Source organism: Malus domestica, chromosome 11 (assembly GCF_042453785.1).
Source record: "Malus domestica chromosome 11, GDT2T_hap1".
Lineage (NCBI taxonomy): Eukaryota > Viridiplantae > Streptophyta > Magnoliopsida > Rosales > Rosaceae > Malus > Malus domestica.
The window spans coordinates 14,020,541-14,042,830 of record NC_091671.1 but is presented as its reverse complement, the minus strand read 5'-3'; the positions used below and the strand labels follow the sequence as shown (position 1 = coordinate 14,042,830).

The 22,290-nt window shown below is 35.5% G+C and overlaps 1 protein-coding gene and 1 long non-coding RNA gene across 3 annotated transcripts; both read right to left on the bottom strand.

The window, feature by feature from the left end:
• Nucleotides 1–1,786: 1,786 nt before the first annotated feature.
• Nucleotides 1,787–6,919, bottom strand: LOC103413095 (uncharacterized). The gene is made up of 2 exons (XR_003766805.2): nucleotides 6,787–6,919; nucleotides 1,787–1,844 (listed from the first exon to the last, which is right to left on the bottom strand). It is a non-coding gene; the product is annotated as an uncharacterized lncRNA (long non-coding RNA).
• Nucleotides 6,920–11,157: 4,238 nt separating this feature from the next.
• On the bottom strand, nucleotides 11,158–21,974 carry LOC103448026 (vacuolar protein sorting-associated protein 41 homolog). 2 transcript variants are annotated; one of them, XM_008387259.4, is made up of 19 exons: nucleotides 21,520–21,974; nucleotides 20,352–20,621; nucleotides 20,097–20,276; nucleotides 19,234–19,494; nucleotides 18,590–18,722; nucleotides 18,408–18,498; nucleotides 17,420–17,522; nucleotides 16,039–16,142; nucleotides 15,835–15,928; nucleotides 15,554–15,709; nucleotides 15,409–15,471; nucleotides 15,164–15,229; nucleotides 14,608–14,808; nucleotides 13,703–13,780; nucleotides 13,502–13,621; nucleotides 13,314–13,394; nucleotides 13,113–13,198; nucleotides 12,097–12,178; nucleotides 11,158–12,010 (listed from the first exon to the last, which is right to left on the bottom strand). In XM_008387259.4, the coding sequence occupies exons 1-19, from the start codon at nucleotides 21,787–21,789 to the stop codon at nucleotides 11,561–11,563; spliced, it is 2,889 nt and encodes a 962-aa protein (XP_008385481.1). In that variant the 5' UTR covers nucleotides 21,790–21,974; the 3' UTR covers nucleotides 11,158–11,560. The 2 variants fall into 2 exon arrangements, with proteins under 2 accessions (XP_008385481.1, XP_008385480.1); XM_008387258.4 differs by having other exon boundaries at nucleotides 18,590–18,725; nucleotides 21,520–21,958.
• Nucleotides 21,975–22,290: the final 316 nt, after the last annotated feature.

Below are 22,290 nucleotides of genomic sequence, written 5' to 3'. Positions count from 1 at the left end.
TTGAGTATTTAACTTTCCTAAAGAACAAGCTTTGCATGGCAGGAATCCAACGTAAGAAGGTAAATGATGCCCATGTGATGATTTGAGGATACGACGCATCATGTCAGGTCCAGGATGTCCCATACGGTCATGCCAAAGCAACAAAGTGCTCTGGAACCCAGGCTCAGGGCTGGCCACATGGTGGGTCTCTATGTTGTGAATGGTTGTGATGTACAACCCACTCGAGAGACGTTCCAGCTTCTCGTGAATACGCTTCTGGCCATACTCGTAAGAAGTGATACAAAGAAATTAAGGTCCATTCTCTTCAATGGTTTCAATATGATATTGATTATCTTGATTGTCTCTAAAACTCAGCAACGTTCTTCAGGAACGTGGAGAATAGAAGGCCTCTTTAATGGCTAATATAGTACCATTAGAAAACATTATACGAACCTTTCTGTATCCTTCAATATGGTTGGATAAGCCTAAGAGGATTGTCATAGGTGCTTTCTTAGGTACAAAGTTAGTAAAATAGTGTTGCTCACGCAATATGGTGTGCGTGGTAGCACTATCAGCCATACAACTAACTTCCCCACTAGACTTACCTAGAAATAAATTGATTGAATTGGTCACATCATAAATATAATTCCATTCATTCAATTAATCAATTCGAGAAATAATATCCATAAAATAATTATCCATAATTCAAAACAAACCAAAACCAAACAAATTATTCCAAATACTTAGAAAAATTGTCCAAAAATTAAATCATAAACCTAAAAAAATAGGGGGGTTCGGCCACTCTTAGTGGGTTTGGCCACTAGGGGTAAAAACTCCCTAAAAACATGTCTAGGAGAATAAAATTTATTCGTCCATAGGAGATGATGCCTCCTGAAAATCTGATATCTCCATGGATGTTAATAGCATATTTGGGATGTTCTACATGGGCAAAGTTAGACTCACGACGGGAATGATACTTGGCAATGGCCTCGGGGGTAGCTCTGCTTACGCTTGACCAATGATCCTTTAATCCACAGCAATAACACATGTCCATTTCAGTGAAAGCCAATTGAACGATAGCTTTTCCCTTGTTCTTGAAGTTTGGGGCCTTAGGTGCATAGAGTTGGCGCTTCTGGGTCAAATTTCCTCCCTTAAGTGAACCATGGCTTTGTTGACCTTGGGCCCGTGGTTGGGCTTTCCGCCCATTTCCACTCCCATGATGATGTTTTCATCGTTTGTGGCTGCTAGAATTGGTCGCATGCGCTTCAGGCGCGGCGTTCGAGCCAGTGGGTTGAGCTTGATGATTTTTCATAGAAGAAGATTCTGCTTTTCAGCGAGAAGTAAAATAGAGATCAAATTCAAATTTTGGTGAAATTTTGTGCCTTATATTGTTGTTGCAAGACAATATTGGTGGCATGGAAGGTTAAATAAGTCTTCTCCAGGAGATCTGCTTTTGTTAAGTCCACTTTACAGAACTTAAGCAGTGATTAGATTTTACAAACTTCAAATTTGTATTCATTCATGAACTTAAAGTCTTAGAAGTGTAGGTGTTGCCCTTATCTTGCTTTAGGCAAGTAAATGTCTTTCTAATGATTGAAACGGTTAGCCAAAGTAAGCTAGATGGTGCATGGGTCCTCCTCTACAAGGTACTCAGTCTGCAGTGCATCATGGATGTGTCTTCGAATGAAGATCCTTGCAGTAGCATTCTAAGATTCATCGACGGGTTTGTTGTCGGTAGGTGCCTCGATGATGGCTCAAATATCCTTTGCAGTAAGATGAAGTTTCACGTCTTGAACCCATTTCAGTATTTTCTTCTAAAGACTTCCAGAGCAGCTAAATCAAGCTTGTTCAAGTTTGGCATGTCCCTAAAACGAAGGGTACAATAAAACGTGGTTAGTCATATGGTAATCCATAGACATATATCATTGAACATTCAGGTTCTATAGACATGTATTGGTTTAATTTAAGCATGAAAGCTACAAGTTTCAAGTGGTAAGTTTTGAATGAAAACTTCGGGTTTCAAAGGCACTAAATATGAAACTACAAGTTCACTTTAGTTTTATGAACGATTAGTTCATAAAGGAGAGGTTCCTGCAAGAACATAGAATGCAATATGCTAATCTAAGTGTAGTGGATTTGAGTTGCTTCGGGAACTTAAGTGTGAGAGCTTTAGGACTATAAAAGGATGTCAACAATTCAAAGTAGAAAAATAAATTATTGAATCGTTAATGTCCAAAAGTGATCTTCAGATTAATAATTTTGGATTCATTATCAAATTAATGGACTGCATGTCACTTTTAATTAATTCAATAAATCGAGACCAAATAGGGTCGATTATGAAAGCAAAATAATGACAAACTGGTCATTTTAGCTTCGGTTGGTGATAAACCAAGTGATAATTAAATTAGAATTAATTGGCGTAAACCAAAGTACCTCAAAAAAATTATTTGGGTATGATTTATAACGCAAGGATGCCAAAAATTGGCATTAGGTCGAAAAAATAACACGGGCCAGCCAAAAGTTGGCTGGTAACGACGCGAGGATAGGCTCTGCAGCTTAGTTGTAGGCTTATTTGGCCTCGGGGAGGGCTACAGGACTATGGGTCGTGTGGTCTGGGCGAGCCCAGCAACAAAAGCTTTTGGTTTGGGCCAAAATAGGGCGCGGTAGCAGGCCCAGCCAAAGGCTAGCTTGCAGGTTGGCGCTCACGAAGCCCAACCAAAGTTGGGGTTAGGGCAGGTCAAGCCTAGCAGGGAAAGTTGTGGGTAAGTGGGCTGAGGAGTGGCGAAGCCCTGCAAGCAACATGGGCTTGCTGCAGGCGAGTCTAGGGCACATGTTGGACTTAGCAAGCTATGGGCTTGCTGCAGGTTTGGGCCAGGGACTAAGGACAAAGTCCCGCAACTCAAAAGTTACTGGTTTTGGGCTTGGAAAGGCTACAGGCTCATGGTAACCCTTACCAGGCCGAAGCCTGGTGTCCATGTAGGCGTAGAAAAGCCCCAAAGGCTGTTGCCGTAGTCCAGACATCACAACGACGTTGTTTTGGTGGCGTGCATCGATGCGGTTGGGTTACAGGCCAACGCAGTGCTCAGCAATGGTGCTAGCAGCTGTGCCGCATTAAATTCCTAGATTTTTTGTTTTTTTGTTTCAACATGTTTAGGGTTTGAAAAACCCTAAATTGATTCTAATTTATTTATATGCTTTGACTCACAAATTCCACATAGAAAAATAATTGCGTAATGCATGAAACATATATATATTGACAAATGTATGAACCATATACAATATATATATATATATATATATATATATATATATATATATATATATCGAAAGTAAAATATAAATATAAGGGGTTCATGCATCATGGGTAATGTTTTCATGCTTCGTGGAGACTTCAAATATCTTACTTTATTTTAAGCATACTTAATTGATAAAAAACAAATAAAAGCCTTTGAATGTTGTAGAAGAAAACCTCCTCCTACGATCCTTCATTTCCTTAGCATATGGCAAAAGCGTGCTGATAACGTGTTGTAGGTCTATTTGACTGAACTGTTGATAGGGATTTTACCACACACGTAAATGGGTTAAAACTCCTATATTACTTGCAAGAATGATAAGGTTATTGTAGTACAAATGGATCTCGCAAGGTCGTTCTCCACATGGATTATTAAATAAATCGAAGCAAATCAAATTCCAATTAATTGTTGTAAGGAGAAAATTGAGGTGATTGATATTTATGACCTAATTTAATAAATCAATTTAACTAATAAAAATAAGACAATCTGCAATATTAAAGTTGAAAGAAAAAGAAAACAGTTTTGGAAAAATCAATTTAAGAAGGCTAATTATATTAACACCCCACAAATTGTTGAATAAACCCCACATACTTAATACACCCCATATTTGCTTTTTCACTTAAAAATTATCTAAATACACCCCACATACTTTCCCATAATACCCCCACACCCCACATTCTCAATATACATCTTATATTTTGTACATACACCCCACATTTTCTTTACACCCCACATTTCTCAAATCTTATAACACTCATTTTTAATTTTCAGGGATTGAATCTAACCATTTGAACGTTTAATTTGTCGAAATATTTCAAATCATCTGAACGTTTAGTTTACCGAATGATTTCAAAATGATGATTTGAAATCATCTTAGTATAGTTTGAAATCATCTTATTCAACTTCTAAAAAGCCTTAAAAATGACTCGTGGTGTTGAGTCTTTTCGAGTAAAAAAAAAGAAAAAAAAAAGACTCTCGTTACTGCTAACAAAGAATGCTTCTATATATATTTCACAAGTCTTTAGACTTAGTCTTGAACAAAATAAATAAAGACCCTCTCTCTGCTAATGATCCAGGTGTAGAAGTTAATTAATAAATCAAAACTGAATCGGTCTCAGATTTCTTTAAATATAGGCCATGTCTCTCCTCATTTTCCACTGATCATCTCCCAGTGACAAGAAAAGAAGAAGAAAAAAGAAAGAAAAACTCACAATGAGAAACGTACGTCAATCAAACGGCTAAAGATTAAGAGTAGGAGTTCATGTGGAGAATGGCTATCGTCAATTTGTAAAAGTAGTATATGACTCTAGCACTAATACGACTCATGTTACTGGGTTCGCAAGATTAATATGAACCCTAAAAGATGAATATGAATATATAGAAGTTTAAATAATGCAGCAAACGCAAGATTAAATAATTATTGATGTTATCGAAATCACTAAAACAATGAAAAATGTGAAGTCTTATCTCATGTAAAGCTTCAGAAACATCGATTTTGTATTCCATTTGTCAAAAACAATTTTTCTCAATCAACATGTTTGTAGTTTCATTGGTTAGAGTTTTATTCAACAATGGAAGATGAGAGGGTTTTGATAGTTGAGAAAATAAATAATACGCTAAAAGTGATTTGAGGTGTATTTATAAATTTTTATTTTTTTTAAAACCTAATAAGGTCAAAATTGTCATTGCATAGTGGAGTAAATAAGTCATTTAATATTAAATTTTAATATGGGGTGCATTCAACATTTTGTGGGGTGCTAATATAAAAAGCCTTTAAGAAAACAGTTTTGGAAAAATCAATTTAAGAAAACACTAGGGATCCGCCGTCACCTTAACAATTCTATATAGTTCTCTATATTACTTATGACTTATACATGCATATTTCGAAGGTTAGGTTTTCCTAATATATGCCTACTTGGACCCCCAACATAGAGCGTATATCAAACATGCAATCCGTCTGTGGTATTTAGATCAAATCTAAACATGCATAACTCATTAAGTTCTGTGAAACCTTTTGAAAAATCGTGCAACTCTTAAGACATGGTATTCATCCTAAGTGAACTTGCACATATTAATCACAAGAAGCCTTCGTCAATTTCAAGGACCGACCTCCGACCAAAATTACATCAAATTACTTTTCAAAAATCTTAATGATGATCAAGCATCAAGACAATTAGATAGTTTAAATCAGTGATTAATAACTCAAAAACCTGCATGCATATAATCATAAGCAAATTGAAGAGAAACTACATATTCTTACTAAGGCGCGTGACGTCACCCTAGCAAAAGGAATTAGTTACGCATATTCATAATTGATATAATAGAAAATATTATTAAGAAAAAGGATCAAAAACACCTTAAAGTAGAAAATCTCCAAGAACCCTAGCAATTGCTCTCTGTCTCGAAAGTTGCATAAAAGAAAATGCCGTCCTCAAACTGAGGCCGACTAAAACCTTAAATATCTCCCTAAAAGCCAGCAGCACAAACCCTAAAATTGTTGTCTCTTGTTCCTAGGCCTGGCAAATGGATCGTGTCTATCATGTTCGTGTCATTTTCGTGTAGCACCTGTTAACTTAACGAGTCGTGTCGTGTCACACCTGTTATCTTAACGGGCCCTTAACAGGTAAAGTGACCCGACCTGTTTTTTCTTAAATTTGCATATACCACACATTGCCACATAAATATTACTTCAAAACATTAAAATACATTTGTTGTTTAAGTACTACATCTACACTCGAAAATAAAAGCCTAAAAAAATACATCCATACACTATTAGTCTATTACAAAATATTAAATGTGCAAGGATATGCAAAATGAAAGAGTTTTTGTTTTCAATGTTGTGAAGCCTTTCTCAAAAGTTTAAACCTTGCCAATGGAATCCAAAGTTTGCATGTTATTCCTTTTACAAAATCCTCAATTTTCATCGATCATCATGAAGAAATATTTACCTAATCCCCCATGCTGAATTGTAATCATTTAACTACTTTGATTCATGCATATAAGCTGCAATAAGAGAAATTCATGTAATATTTGTTCAATTCAATATAAATTCACCACAATAAATCTGAGGCGTCATTGTATTAATCTTTATAATAATGACTACAAGAGTTATGCCCATGTATAATATTAAAACAACAATCCTACACCCCATAATTAACAGTGTTTGTGTTAGTTTTTTTTTTTTTTTTTTTTTTTTGGGAAGCTCATCAGAAAAACCGAGCTGGGAAGCGAGTCAGCCATGGCGATGGAGGTGAGTTCATAGTACGACGATGATTCTCATGTCGTTTTTTGATACGAAGAAGAAATGGGTTGGTGTTATTGCTAATTTTAATTAAGTTAAATGGATTAATGGAAGCTGCTGCAGCATATCCCCTAACATACAATAAATCTGAGACATTCATGCTTGAAAGAGGGTGAGGATGAAGGTTACGAAGTTCACAGAGTGAGACCGAGAGGCTACAGCTGCTAACACAATCACAATCAGGCACTACAAAATACAAAATACAGATCGAACCTTGAACGGAGATGCAGAGCTGAAGTTCACAGAGAGGGCCGCTACACGGAATAGGATGAGGAGGAAGGTTGCAACTTGCGAAGGCAAGGGAGATGCAGAGCTGAGCGGCAAAGATTCGAGAAGTCTGTCTGAGAAGAGAAGAGGATCCAAAGTCCAACCTAATGCCCAATGGACACCTAAGATTAAATCTTAGCCAATCCAAGGGTCACCAATTTTTTAAATTTAATTTAATATATAAATTTACTAACACTTTTCATATAACATAAGATTTTATGGTATTTATGGTATCCACTAGTGTAAATATTTTAAATTGAAGATCAAATTCATTTATTGTATTCATATAGATATAGGGTCAAGGAGTGTAACTGTAAAAAAAAATCATCAAAATCGGAATTAAAATAACCGTTAAATCATGATTTTTCGTTTATAACCGTCGAAAAGTTTTGTCCCGTTACTTGATCTCTGAATGTTTGTTTTTTGCGATTTTTGGCGTATGCGATCTCCAAGCATATACAAACAAGTTTGACGGTTTGGATCGTTGAAATTAGTTTTGTAGGATGTGTATCCCGTCAAAACAATAGATTCACTAACACTTAAAGTTTATTTATACTTTCATTAAGTATAACATACGATTTTGTGGTATCCACTAGTGTAAATATTTTAAATCGAAGATCAAATTCATTTATTGTATTCATATAGGGTCAAGGAGTGTAGCTATAAAACTCATCAAAATCAGAGTTAAAATAACCGTTAAATCGTGATTTTTCATTTATAACCGTCGAAAAGTTTTGTCCAGTTACTTGATCTCTGAATGTTTATTTTTTGCGATTTTTGGCGTATGCGAACTCGAAGCATATACAAACAAGTTTGACTGTTTAGATCGTTGAAATTAGTTTCGTAGGATGCGTATCTCATCAAAACGATAGATTCACTAACACTTAGAGTTTATTTATACTTTTATTAAGTATAACATAAGATTTTGGGGCATCGACTAGTGTAAATATTTTAAATTGAAGATCGAATTCATTCATTGTATTCATATAGGGTCAAGGAGTGTAGCTGTAAAAAAACATCAAAATCGGAGTTAAAATAACCGTTAAATCATGATTTTCATTTATAACCGTCGAAAAGTTTTGTCCCGTTACTTGATCTCTGAATGTTTGTTTTTTGTGATTTTTTGCTGATGCGATCTTGAACCATATACAAACAAGTTTGACGGTTGGATCGTTGAAATTAGTTTCACATAATTCGTATCCCATCTAGTTCAATGGTATATAACTATATATATATATATATATATATATATATATATATATTTATTTATATTAATTAGATTTAAATCTATTTATTTTGTACGTATAATTGACCGGTACATGGAGTAGTACATCACGTGTCATTATAAAAATAGTGGGATATGTGTGATAAAAAGTTAATAACTTAAAAAATAAAATTTCTCACAACTTCTATTAAAACACATGGTGTACTATTTGTGTTCCCGTTACAATGAAAAATTTCTCAAGAAAAAAAGGAGAGAGAGAGGTAAATGACATACACGTGTCAGGAACACAGATGTCGAATCTTATCCTAACAAGTGCACACTTGAGAGACCACAGTGGAAAAACCCGCCCTACTAATAGCAAGCAAAATACCACTACACCCATCTTTCCCTCTCTTTTTTGTTTCCTTTTCTTATAATTTTTTTTATCCCTTCCTTATTTTTTTTTTTTTTGAAAACTTTTTCCCTCCATTTTTCTTCAAAGGGCGGATGCATATTAATTATTATAGTTTTTAGGGGTATAAAATTTAATTTAAAATTTAATATATATATATATATAATTATTATAGTTAATATTTTGTGGGTATAATTATTATAGTTTTTAGGGGTATAAAATTGTTAAATTAATATATATATATATAATTATTATAGTATTTTTTTAGGGTTATAAAATTATTAAATTAATATTCTGCTTATCTTGTATCGTGTTACCCACTTGTATACCCGAACCAACCCGTTATCTTAACAGGTGCTTATCGGGTTACCCGATAACGACTCTATTTGTTATCGTGTCGACCCGAACACCTATTAATTTTGTGTCGTGTCGTGTCGGATTATCGGGTCATGTCAGGAATTGCCAAGCCTACTTGTTCCAATTAGGAAACTAAATAAAAATAGAAAATAAAGTCCTAATTAAGTTAGGAGAATCTGCACATAAACTAATAGAAAATAAAGTCCTAATTAAGTTAGGAGAATCTGCACATAAACTATCCAGCCACGTTTTAGCCACAAATCTCCTCCAAATCTAGCCTAAGATAGCTTGTTTTAAAGATCATGACGTTCTGAACACATCTCCAGAAGGCCACGAAATACAATCAAGTTAAGTGACTCATAAACGTCCTCCAACTGGAATTACTCCAAAAAAATTTCATTTGGTCCTGTTTTGCTCTAGAGGAAATCGAAAATCTTATATTGAAAATACAATTCAAAGTATCAAAATTCTTCCAAAATATTAACCAAAATATACTAAGAATAGGGTAAAATATATAATATGAAATTGACTCATCATTCAGCACTAATCCATGCTAAGGGAAAGAGAGAGTTTGGACTTGGAGTGCAAGGGGTTAAAAAGGAAGGTCCCATGGTCATCTCCAACCGAAAGGTCCAGAGGGCCAAATGGCATAAAATAGCCCGAAAACTGTCTCCAACCTAGGACCAAGCCAAAGGGCTCGTGGGCCTCACTGGACAAAAAAGGGCCAAAGGGCCAACCGGCCTTTGGCTGGGCCACATGCTGACATCATATTTGATTTTTCTTTTTTTTCTTTTTTATTTTTTACAAAATTTAAAATATCTTTTTTTTTCCCTATAACTTCCTAAGTCATTAAACAACATTAAATAACATTAAGTAACATTAAACAACATAAAAAAAAATTAACAACATGAAACTTAAACAACATTTTAAAAAACATTTAACATAAAAATTATTGACAATCCATAACATAAAATTATTGAGGTAATTTAATTTAAGTAACCATAGTAGTTCAATTAAAATAATAAATTATGTTTGGCTCTATGGTCCTTTGGCCCTCGGTTGGAGATGGTTTTTTTCACAGGGCTATGTTTGGCCTATGGCCCTCTGACCCCTTGGTTGGAGATAGTTTTTTTTTTTCACAGGGCTATGTTTGGCCTATGGCCCTCTGGCCCCTCGATTGGAGATGGTAAGAAATACGGCCTTGTACTATTCATTAAAATATTAATTTCTTAGAGGGCCAGAGGGCTAAAACGAGCCATCTGGCCAACCTTCAATTGGAGATGACACAATTCACCACTTGCTTCTCATATGCCTCATTTTCTTACCCACATTCATTTTAAAGGTGTCTTGTCCTCTATGCTGTTAACCGTCTACTTCAAAAAGATAGTTGTAAGAACAAAAGTCCAACCTCGAGATGTGATGAGTCGGCTTCAGGGTGCCAAGCAAAACGATTAGAGGATAGGATCCTTCTACTATAAAAATATCTTGTGTGTTTTTTCCTTCAATTAAGCCAGTTTCCTCTAATTTTAGATTTGGGGACCATTGAAATTTCAATGATCAAGATGGGGCAATCGTGACGCTTGAAGAGCAAGTAACCTTGCATTTAAGGTTATTGTTTCGTGCTTTGACTAAAAACATTGTTCTCTTCATATGTAATTTATGATCATGGCACTTGCTTGTCTGCTTCTAGAAAAACTAAACATTTTCGTTTTCTTTTGGTTTTTTACTCTGCCTATTCTCATGCCATTTTTTTTTTCTTTCCTTTTTTGAGCATAAGCGATAATCAGCACTAATATACGTTGAGAGGAAGGGAGAGGTTTGAACTCAAAATGCAATGGATTGAAGGAAAGCCTTAACCACTTGAGCAATTCACCATTTACTTCTCATATGCCTTATTTTCTTACCCTCATTCGTTTTAAAGGTGTCTCATCCTCTGCATTGTTAAATATCTGCTTCAAAAAGTTGTAAGAACAAAAGTTCAACCTGAAGATGTGATGCGTAACGAAACGACTCCGTCCGTAAAAACTCTCGCCGAAAGGGGAGGAAAAAGAACCACTTCGAACTTAATATTTAAAGAAAACCATATCTTTCTTTGTAACGATAGAACAAAACTACCAAAATTTGCTGAAAATAAATCAAATTAGCCTCAGCTTTTTAAGAAAACTGCTTTTAAAATAATTTCCGCAATGCCAAACCAGCCCTTAATTTAGATAACCTGTGAATTTGGTTGAAACCAAACCGACAAGAAATAGCGTAATCAAATTGGTGACAAATTTATAAGTATTCTTTGGCACAATCATACTGAGCGTTTTTGCCCAATCATATAAAACAGAAGACAAACAAAGATCACTAATCAACTCAATAAAATGTTGAGAATCGTAATATTGAATGAGGAGAAATTCAAAATTATGACAACAAACAAAACATAAAATTGCTTCTCCGTCAACCTCCACTTCCCGAAAACTCTGTCAGCCTCTAACAACCTCTATCAATCGCAATGTAGGTACATATCAACTCAACAAACCTGCAATACTTGCACTACAGAAACTCGCCCGGTTGGCATCAATCCTCAAAAGCTAGCCAAAGAATAAAAGCCACTTTCCAGAATATGTATTCAACTATGATACACGAACGGACCACCGTGAGCACAACAAAAGAATAAATAAAAGCCTCACACTTGCGCGAGCACACGAAAAACTGAACCAAAAGAATAATTAGCCTGCAAACATTCACATCAAGCGCATGCATCACTTCACCCCACTAGCAGCAGTAGTACATAAGATACAACGCATGCGAGAGCCACCCGATTGGGTGTCATCATCATCATCACCATCATCGTCACCATCACTATCACCATACCCATAATCGTCTACTTTCTCATTAGGATTGGCCACACTGGCTTTCATTTCACTCGTATAGGTGGAATCCATAAGACAAGTCACATGATAAGCATGACAGCAAAAGAAAACAATGACATTAACATTTTGAATAGAAAAAGGATCGAAACACATGCAACACCTTGCACCGCCCCTAGGTTTTGATTTAACCTCCATACTTCTCACACCTACCGATTTCTCAATCACCTGAGAAGCCCTACTATCATTTCTCTTTGACCGTGCCTCATCTTCTTCATTGCTCAAGTAAATTCCATGTGTTGCCTCTTTGTAGTATTTGACCAAGAGGTTGACGATATCAGCCTGTTTCCAAGTTGCACCAACTCTCATGATTTTGGCACGGTGCTCTTTTATTCAAATCAAAGGTAAAAAATGGAAAACAGACATACCTTAAGAATATCATTGCACCCATTTCTTAGAGATGTTTCGGTCCTGTAATTGGTGATGATTTTGACTAGCCGATCCCTAAGCCTGAACATTTAAATTTACAGAAGGTTAATACAGATATTTATTGAAGAATATTCCTAAACTTCATGTTTACATACAACTGAAAAATATCCAAGTTCTGCATGTATATGTATGTACACAGTTGCACCTAATGCTTGCAACATCAATTTGGAAGATGCAGTGGCCGCGCTTAACTTGGCCCAACAGAAAATAGAACCCACTATCACACCTTACATCTCCATAAAGCTTAACAATACTAAATTCTAAACCTAACTAATACGTTGGCTTCTTAGCATAAGGTTGTAGAACCAGAAACTTATAACATAATTTTTAAACCATCTTAGTTGTTCATATTTGCTATTCCATAATCTAAGTCCTTATCACCTCATTCAAGAATCAAATCACTACACGAGCAATTGTTACCTCTATGTTTATCCATTATCTCTACTTGTCTTGGCACAATTGGAACAATTCTAAATATATACCATCACTACCAAAATACAAAGAAAATATGATAGCCCTCTAACTTGTGATATACAAATCACATACAAAGTCAAGGAGTGTCAATAGAAGAAAAGGACCCATGTCTCTGTCTGTGGTTTTCTAGTTATCTAACTTAATAGAAAGTAATTAGCTAATTAATTAAAGTCAAGGCATGTATGCTTGTACCTACAGGAAATCTAGACACGAAGAGGTGTTACTTTCCACATAGGTCAGGGTTTTAACACAAGAAGAAACATTACTACATATTTACATAATCAATAATTTACAACCATATCAGTCGATGGAATCTCCAAGATGATCAAAATTTATAAGGCCCAATAACAACATATGAAGAATCCAATGACTTTCATGCTTAAAATACCATGCTAGGAATTCCAGAAAAAGGGAAGAATTCCATTAATTGATAGAGATGGAATACAAGAATACACCACCACAATATTCTGATCAAACTGACCTAGGAATCTCCAATCCGTTGGGAACCATATTCACAATATAAAGAGGATCTAGGTTTCCAACTGTGTGCTCCAACAACACACCTACCTGTAAATTAGTAGAAGAAAAATTAGAGGATAGTATACAGAAGAGGACTTGTAGATATAGCCAACTAATGCATTTTGCATAAATACCAAATCTGCAGGCTGGCCAGAATAAATACCATTTCAGGTTTATGAAGACACTGCTGGATTAACTCTTCCCAGAGTTCATCATCATGTTGCATATTTACAAATTCTACAGCCTGTGCACAACCATAACGCGTCTTGTTATCACCATAGTTCAATGTGTGAAGAGATAAAAAATAACTCCAAAGGAACAACTGAAGATATATAATGAAATAATAGGTACCTCTTCAATATCCCCAAGTTTATTTATGATTACAGCAAGGGCTTGTTTAGTATTTCCCATTCTTCCAAGAATGAAGACTTGCTCCTTTAAAAGATCTCTTCCGACACAAATTTCATATGCCTGATATATATTATCAGGTGTCAATGCATTGAAGAGCATTTAAAGTTCATCAAAACTGATCATTTATGAACTGGATCAAACCTTCTCCAGGGTATAATGTTGACTACTGCGAAGAAAAGGAAGTAGCATCTTTGGATCATATTCTGCATAAAGCTCTACCTACCACAGTAAACAAATGACACCACAAGAGTTCAACGGCATGCACACATGATATAGATACAATTTCACCACTGGCACAACATCTTTCGAACACCAAATACAAGCTCTTGCACGAAAAGTAATAGAATAAAAGAGAAATAAAGAAATAGATACCTTAAGAACGCTTTGTAAATGGAAACTATTATAACAATTATATGGTACTAAATACATATTATAACCAATAACAAAGACCTACAATTTCAGTTTCAATCTTTCCCACATACCAAAACCATGAAAACCAGCAATATGAAGGTCTAATTCTACAAGGCAAAACCAGTTCTTTCCTTAAACTTGGAAATACCAAACAGTCATACAGTGTCAAGTTAGTCCATGTACAAGTGATTGGAAAATATAATCACCCCGAACACATCCAGATGTATTAGGATACAACTCATAGTACCCAAATTACATGAGAATGACAACCTTCTCTACAACGGGAAATGACAAGGCAACTATCATGGTACCATGCATTTAGCTAAATTAGAAAAGAAAATTGTTTAATATAATAACCACCTGAAACGCTAACCCAAAAGCTCCCATGAACCTAGTTGATTAGATTTGTCTACCCCAAAATCGATTTTGCACTTATCTTGATAAGATATATAGAACATTAAGAGACATATCAACTCATATCCAGAAAAATTCAACTATATTTTGCAGGAAGTTGAGAGTTAATGCAATGATTAATTAAGTATAAGTAGCTTCATAGTGCATACAATGAGAATTTGAAAGAACAGAAGCCAGTATAATTTCATGGGCAGCTAAATTATTTCAGCTTTCCACAATACCTGCATATCGTGAAATTCTTTTCCAGAATGAGGGTCTGCTTCAAATAGTGAATGCAAGTATGCATGCAAGAAATATCTGGAATCACACTTATCACTTGCATTCAGAAGTTGGTTGACAACTTCAGATGGAGTTATTAAATCCTTGTTTTGGATCAACAAAGGAACTGCAAGCTTGCAATCTAGCATCATTAATTGGACAACCTGCAAACGCAGAGGTGACAACCAAGCACATAAAATTACATAGTAAAATAAAATAGCCGCATAATTGAAAAGTATTCTTCTCTTTTTTAATTACAAACATCCCCAACCCCTAATATAAGACTATGTAGGTAATATTGCATGTTTTCAATTTTAGAAAGAGAATGATAACGCCATTATTGATAATATTTGATATCAGAACCAAATTTTTGGTGAAATTGTGAAAGTTACCTACTCGGGAAAATCACAAAAAGACCATTATCATTTTTGGAAACCTAAACGTTTCAATGGATGGCAGTAAAAAGAGAAACCATAAATTCCAACTTACAACATATAAATTGAACATATTTACCAATACCTTTTCCCGAATCGAATCATACAGATTGTGCTTTTCAATGAAGGAAAATATGTCTGGCTTCAAAAGCTGGAAATCCAGAAAGAACAAAAGAAATTTGAAGTTAATATCAAAACATAGTAATTGATGCAACAGCTCAATTCGCAAACAACCTTATGAAGATGTTAAATATTATTTAATCACTTCAAATTGTAGCTGTGCATTGTGAATAAAGGTGTTGCACATGAATATGCATCAAGAACACCTACATCAGCATATAGTGCGAATGCTTTCTCATATTGCCCATCAATCTCATACAACACTGCTAGTGCCTGAAAAAGAGAGTGGATGTCAAAAAATAATAATTATCATAATTTAAAAATTCATATTCCAAATAAATTATTCCTGACTGACCTCCTTAAGGGCATCTGTCATGGACGATGTATTAAGCTGAGGTTCTATAGCTGAGATAACAGGCAGTGAAGAGTAGATCACGGGTGGCCAAGATTTAACAGTTGACACAAGCTCCTTATGAAAAGACGGATTTGTAGCGAGAGCTACAAGAGCAACCTTACAGCACACAACAAAAATTTTGATAAATAAAACCAAGATATCAAGCTTTCCCTATTTGTCAACTCAAAGATTGTAAAAAAATTAGCAGTTCAACTGCAATGAAAAATGCTGTCCTTACAAACCTCATAAGCAGTATCACGCAGTCTTGGGTTTTCTGTTGGAATATATGGGACTAACACGGGAAGCTGACGCAAATGAGCAAAGTGGAAAACCCATCTGTGAAGCACAGTCCGCTCCAAGTTATTTGGAAGAATTGCATGCCAGAATTTCCAATTATTTACTGGGAAGATTGTAAAAAATGGGTCACAAAAAAGGGTAGTTACTACCTTTCCCATGCTGAAGCAGATCCTCGCAACAATTTAGGGCATAAAGATGCGGCTTCAGCATATTTTCTTTCCACAATCAAATGATCAAGGTATCTAGAACCAACCTAGAGAAAGGAAAGAAAAATTACGCAAACCGTGCAATTAACTAAATCTTTTAAACTGTGCAATTAACTGAACCTGCAGGGAATTTAACAGTGTAAGTACAAGGGAATAAGCTCAGGTATTACATAACAAAGCCACAAAATAAATTTCTTAAGCTGTGCACATGCAACACCAACTAAATAGCCATTTAAGAAAAATCCAAATATTTGATAATAGTTTTACAGTTACAAAATATTTGACAATAGTCTTGTGTGAAAATCGAGAAATGTTTATCATGGTTAAAGTCGCTCCAAGAACTTTGTTCAATATATTACTTTTGGATGGGAAAAAACTGAAACTTTGGCTGTTATATGAATCAGAGGTACATCAATCTTAGAAAGCTTCTCTGCAGTTTTTCTTTTCTTATATCTATGTCGTTTATCATTTCCCTAAATGTTAATAATCACACAAGACCAAGGAGCATAAGAATCTAAATGATCCACAATTATATATGATCCAACTAACTTAAGTGGGTTCAACTTTAAAGCTAAGAAAAAGTGGTAATCCACAATTTTAGCCAGAAGGCTAAAAAGTGTGCAGCTGAGAAACTTGTCAACATGGTAATTATGTCAACAGAAGTATGGCCAGGGATAGAACCAGAAAAAAAAATTCTGGTGGACTTTGAACAATTTTAAGTAAAACTATTGACCAAAATTGAAAAAACATAAGAAAAAAGAGGAATGCAATAAGGGCCACAAACCAGTAATCACATCACGTGGTCACTACAATTCACTTGTTACAGTACAATAGGCACAAAATCTGTTACATAGTTTGGTCCATAAATAGATATTCCAGTATGACACATTACAATAGGCACATTTGATGCCTCTTTTTTCCTCTAATTCCTCAAGACACAAACTCGCTAAACTATGATTTTGTCAAAATCAAATTTGAGAAATAAAACTGCATAACTCGAAAGGCATTGTATTTATAATAGGTGTGAATAAAAGGGAGTGTTGTGGGTAATGTGTGATAGCTGTCTCCTTTATGTGATTTTGACAATGTGAACAAATGTGAGTGGAGGCAGCTACCCCCAGTGGGCCATGAAGATTTATTTCTCCAAACAATTGGAAAAAAATGTGAGGGGGCAGCTAACCCCCAGTGGGCCGTACCTGCCTCTGTCCTTAATTATGGCACTTAGAAACTAATTTGAAAAGAGCTCCTATAACGCACAACATAGCACAGACACACTACCATTTTTCTCTATTGTGATATGAAAACGAGAATGAAATGTTAATACCTCATCAAGAAGTTCACTCCGTCCCTGGCCCGCTTCAACTGCAGCCAAAGCTTTTTCATGCCAACCATGTTGAAGAAGCCAAGCAATATGATCTTCCGCATCTCTGAAAAGGATATATGCATTCGATTCTTATCACATTAGCAAGACCAGATTAAAATATATCTAAATCTACGAAGATTTTATGATTGCATAAGATTCAACGTATTATCCTCCGCTTAAGTACTCCTCATCCTTATCAAATCAAACTCAAGGACATAAACCAATGCAATCACTCCGCAGGAAAGAATCCCTAACTCATGTGTCAACATAAGAAGGCAACCATTAGAGGGGCGATGTACAAAATATAAAAGCATGGTAAGAAATGTACTAAATTTAAAAGTTTACCAAAAAATAAAATAGAAGGATAAGTCTTATGAAGCAACTCATAAGTTTACTACTTGTTTTTCTTCAAAAAATAATTAAATGCATATTGTTAGATTGATATCCTTTGCCCTTTCAAGTATGGGACCAGTGGTTTTAGCAAGTCTTAGGCTGACCTTCAGATTCTAATTTTCAGAAGATAATTGGAGGTGGTTGTGTGCACCTTTAGTGTTTGGCCCCCACCCCAAACTTTTTTTTTTTTTTTTTTTTTTTTTTAACTTCCTTTAAACCCAAGATGTCAGCAGAGGCTGGGATTGACAGTGTGGAAGTACCATATCTCTTCTAGAATTGTTCTGGATATCCCTAACTGTAATGTCTATATCTGGGTTTCTGAAAGTCTGGAAAATCATCTGTCTTTTTTTTTTTTGTGATAATTGTGTTCTTAAACCATGGATGAGACAATGAAACAAGATCATTCCGGGCCACAAGCACCAAAGTTTTACTAGGACAAGGAGATCGATTCTTCTCTATGAAACTCAAAAGTGGATAGAGATAATTACTGTATGTATTACAAAAATGCTTATATATCATAACTCTAGAGAAGCACAAATAGAAAGAGAGTACTGACCTCGGTTTTGCAATGACTACATCCTTTGGGGAAACAATATAGTACAGAGGTTCATCACCTTCGGCCCACTGGCCACCAGCATAGCTGCTACCTAGATTCAAACTAAAGGGTTTTACAGCTATATAAATGTAAATTATTCTGCTATTATTCGACGATGACATTCAAAAACAAAGTATGTTAACCTGAGAAAGGAGCATGTGCAAGGGAATAGTCATTTGCCTTGTAATGCTCAAAGCCATGTACAGGTAAGGCATCTGTTGAAAGTTCATCATTATTCCATGTTACAATACGTACTTCTGGTCTCTGTGCATTTCCCTGCTTCAAATATATTATAAGAGTTAGATACAATAACAGGGAAACAGTCATAGCAGGACCTACAATAGAAGATGAAAAGTGGGTAACTTCCAACTTACTTTACAGTTAATAATGGAAACAGAATTATGTGAGGAAGGAAAATCTTGATAATAACAAAAGGTAAATAAACCATTAAAAAATAAAAGAGTAAAATGAAAACGTTGCACTGACAAATTATTCTGCCAAATTAAACAATGCTTCACCACTCACAATTGACATGTAGAAGCATCTAACTCATTCCAAAAAAAAAAGAAAAAAATTCAAATAAATGCAAATATTCTAAATGTTATACAAAAAGTAAGGTTGCATATTTCAAAAATGTTTAATGAACACCTTCAAGGAGAAATCACTTTCAGCAATTTACAACGTTTGACCCCAAGGAAAAACAAAGAAGGGGCCTGCATTTGTAAATTAGAAAAGTTCTAAAAAAAAATAAAATACATATCATACAGAACAAAGGGGAAAAAAGTACCTGTCGTGATGGAGCAGAGCTACTAAATTCCTTCTCCCCATCTTCTTCAACAGGGATATAGGCTAGAACGACCAAAGTATCACCAAAAGGGGCAATCCCAGAAATGAAATAGCTGGTCTGAAAGGATGCCACAATATCCACTTGGTTCATACCAGACAATGGGACATGGTTATATGTCCCATTGGTGGCTCTAGACTGATTTGTTTTTATCGATGTGATTTTGATTGATGTTCCCCAGCCAATGACCAACAATGAGTCATCCTGAATATGATGAAGTGCAGTGAGCATTAATGAAACGACACAAGTACTTTATTTGAAGGATGAAGAAGAAAAGGTTGTGCAATAGGAAAGGAAGTTTAGCTGGTATTTTTCGTATTAAAAGTCTTATATATCATGAAGCTGATTTATTAAGGACCCCAGGGTTAATCTAGTTTTGAGATTGAACCATTAGTCCTAGAGTTATAAGTCCATTTTGACAAGTAGCGGAGAGGCCTTTTGCTTGATTGCCTTGGGCTTGAAAGAGATGGGCAGCCAGCGGCATGAATCACTCATTTCGATTTCAAGCTACTTTATCCCTCAATTACCCTTGAAACAGGCATTAAAATCCCAAGATTACCTGCTTCCCCAGAACTCCAGCAATCTGCCACAATGTCCCTCCTTTACTTTTCAAATCTCAACGCTATTTCATTCTACTTAACTAGACATAAATCCCCAAAACTGTACAACTTTAAAGTTCAAAATGCACTACAGAATCACCCAATACAAGCACTTTACACAAGTTGCACTAACATGCACCGCATCAAAACTTATAAAGTAGTTACGTGTGCATGTAAATACTGTGAGCATGATACTCCTTCACTAACCTGCCAAAATAAGTGAGGAAGCAAAAGCTCAGGACGTGGGCTTCCTCGTGGCCTTTCAATGAATGTTATACGTTGATCATTTGCAGTATTGTACACTTTCACACCTGCATCATTAGCCCAAGCAATGAGACTCGTTCTCCACTTCACTGCATGTATAGGACCTTCACCAGAGTGCAAAACCTACATTGCCTTGAGAAATTAGAAAACGTGCTCGGAAATCCTTTTACCATGCTTTGAGTATAATTTAGTACAAACCTGATCTTTAAAGCCCAGCCATCTTTTTGTATTAAAATATAAATGACCAGCTAAACCACCAGCTACAAATCTTCTAGATGATTTTTTTACATAATCTGGATCCAGGGCAATAGCCTTCATTGGGCGATGATACTCAAACCTCATTTTCTCATCAGTGAAAAGACTGCTTATTACAACAGACCCATCATCTGAACAGCTTCCTATAAATTCACCTTCTATGTCGAAGCTAAGATCATTCACTGCAGCAGTATGAGCAGGGAATTCCTTAACCTGTAAAGAAGCAATCGAGTACATAATATTGGCATATTGCCTTCAATGATAAATCAGGTGCAAAATGCAACAGTCGATCAACCATAACTTGATATAGAGTATTAACACGCGTACCAAGAAATTTAGTACTGACGGCAGAATATAAGAACTGTGAGTTCAAAAACTACCTACAGATATCCCAAAGAAATCATCTTTGCAAACAATGTACAGACATTGCAAACTACCTACAATGCTTGTCAAGGTTAAACTTTGCATTCTGTAACCTATTGCATAGGTAATTTACCCATCAAACAATAAATGTTTTGAGTGACTGATTTTCGGACAAGTAGAGTTAAATCACCCTACAAGTATAAGTTCACCAACAACAACAACAAAGCCTTTTCCCACTAAGTGGGGTTGGCTATATGAATCCTAGAACACCATTGCACTCGGTTCTCTGAGTATAAGTTCACCATAGCTGAAAATTCAATTCGCACGCCAACGTTTGAATACAAAACTTAAGAATAGGCTTTCATATTCTGATTCATGATTGGACCAAAGACTTAAAAGTACAGAAAAATCATAGGAAACAACTCTATAACTCCTGCATATAATTAACCAAATGAAATTTAACTAAAGTAGCTTTCTTTTTATATTCCCAATTGAGCTAATTGCAAAAACCCGATTGACCATCCCAAACTAAATGCCACTTGGTTTAAAACCCTTACATTCAATTCTCCGGTAAAACTGTAAAAATTTAAAAATTACCGAGAAAAACCAGATCCAATCAGCTCAACTTCAATTTTACATCCTACTCAATTCCCCCGAATCGCACTAACATACCCGTCAATGCAATGATCCCAACCACTATCGATTCAAAACATGCAAAATTGAATTGAATTCAAGCTCGGTTCCTCACCTGATTCCCGAGAAAATCGAGAATATGAACGGTGCCGCCGTGAGTCCCGAGCGCGATCATTCGTTCTGCGACGGCTATGCACGACGCCACATCGCTCGTTAACAGTGTGGGAATGCTGCCTCCCATTCGCTGGTACTTGAGCCTCGGCTCCTCTTCCTCTTCTTCTTCTTCTTCTTCTTCTTCCTCCTCTTCCTCTTCTTCTTCCTCCTCGCCCTCTTCCTCTATCTCGTCGTCGCCTTCGACGCCGTTATCGGGCGGAATCGGGGCCATTGTTATGTACGTCTTCAGCTCTTCTCGTGGTTGCTTCGTCGCCTCTGAGAGACAGGCGGAAGAATGATTGAGTTGAGAACTGGAAGAGAGAGATCTGTTTGGTTTGAGTTTTCCTTCGTGTGGGTACTTTCGGTTTGTAGACAAAGCTATTTATTTGCAAGGGACAAAAGAGTGGTTATGAACGCAGAATGAGCGCCACCTAATGTCATTTTATTTTTTTCTAAAGCTTAACAATTATTTTGAAGGACCTTTAACGAAACGTTGATGGTACTGTTTATTTTAACGAAAAATTATATTTTTACGCTAAAAAATCAATTATGGTACTATTTATTTTACTCTTTATTTTATTCTTATCATTAAAACTCAAAATTTTCAAGTTATTTTCATTAGTTTTCCTTATTTTTAACTGCACTTTGTAAAACTTGATTTTAATTTCACTTATCATTTGAAACTCAAAAGTCTAATAAGTTTCTTCATCAAAAAAATAATTTTAAACCAACA

What these genes read in the sequence shown, in the direction of transcription:
- LOC103448026 (XM_008387258.4), bottom strand. Translation starts at nt 21,789, where the DNA reads ATGGCCCCGATTCCGCCCGATAACGGCGTCGAAGGCGACGACGAGATA. An exon ending in GGAGTGAACTTCTTGATGAG is followed by an intron (nt 16,143 to 17,419) that starts GTATTAACATTT and finishes TCCTTTCTCTAG; the next exon opens with GTTGGTTCTAGATACCTTGA. An exon ending in CATTCGCACTATATGCTGAT is followed by an intron (nt 15,230 to 15,408) that starts GTAGGTGTTCTT and finishes CTGGATTTCCAG; the next exon opens with CTTTTGAAGCCAGACATATT.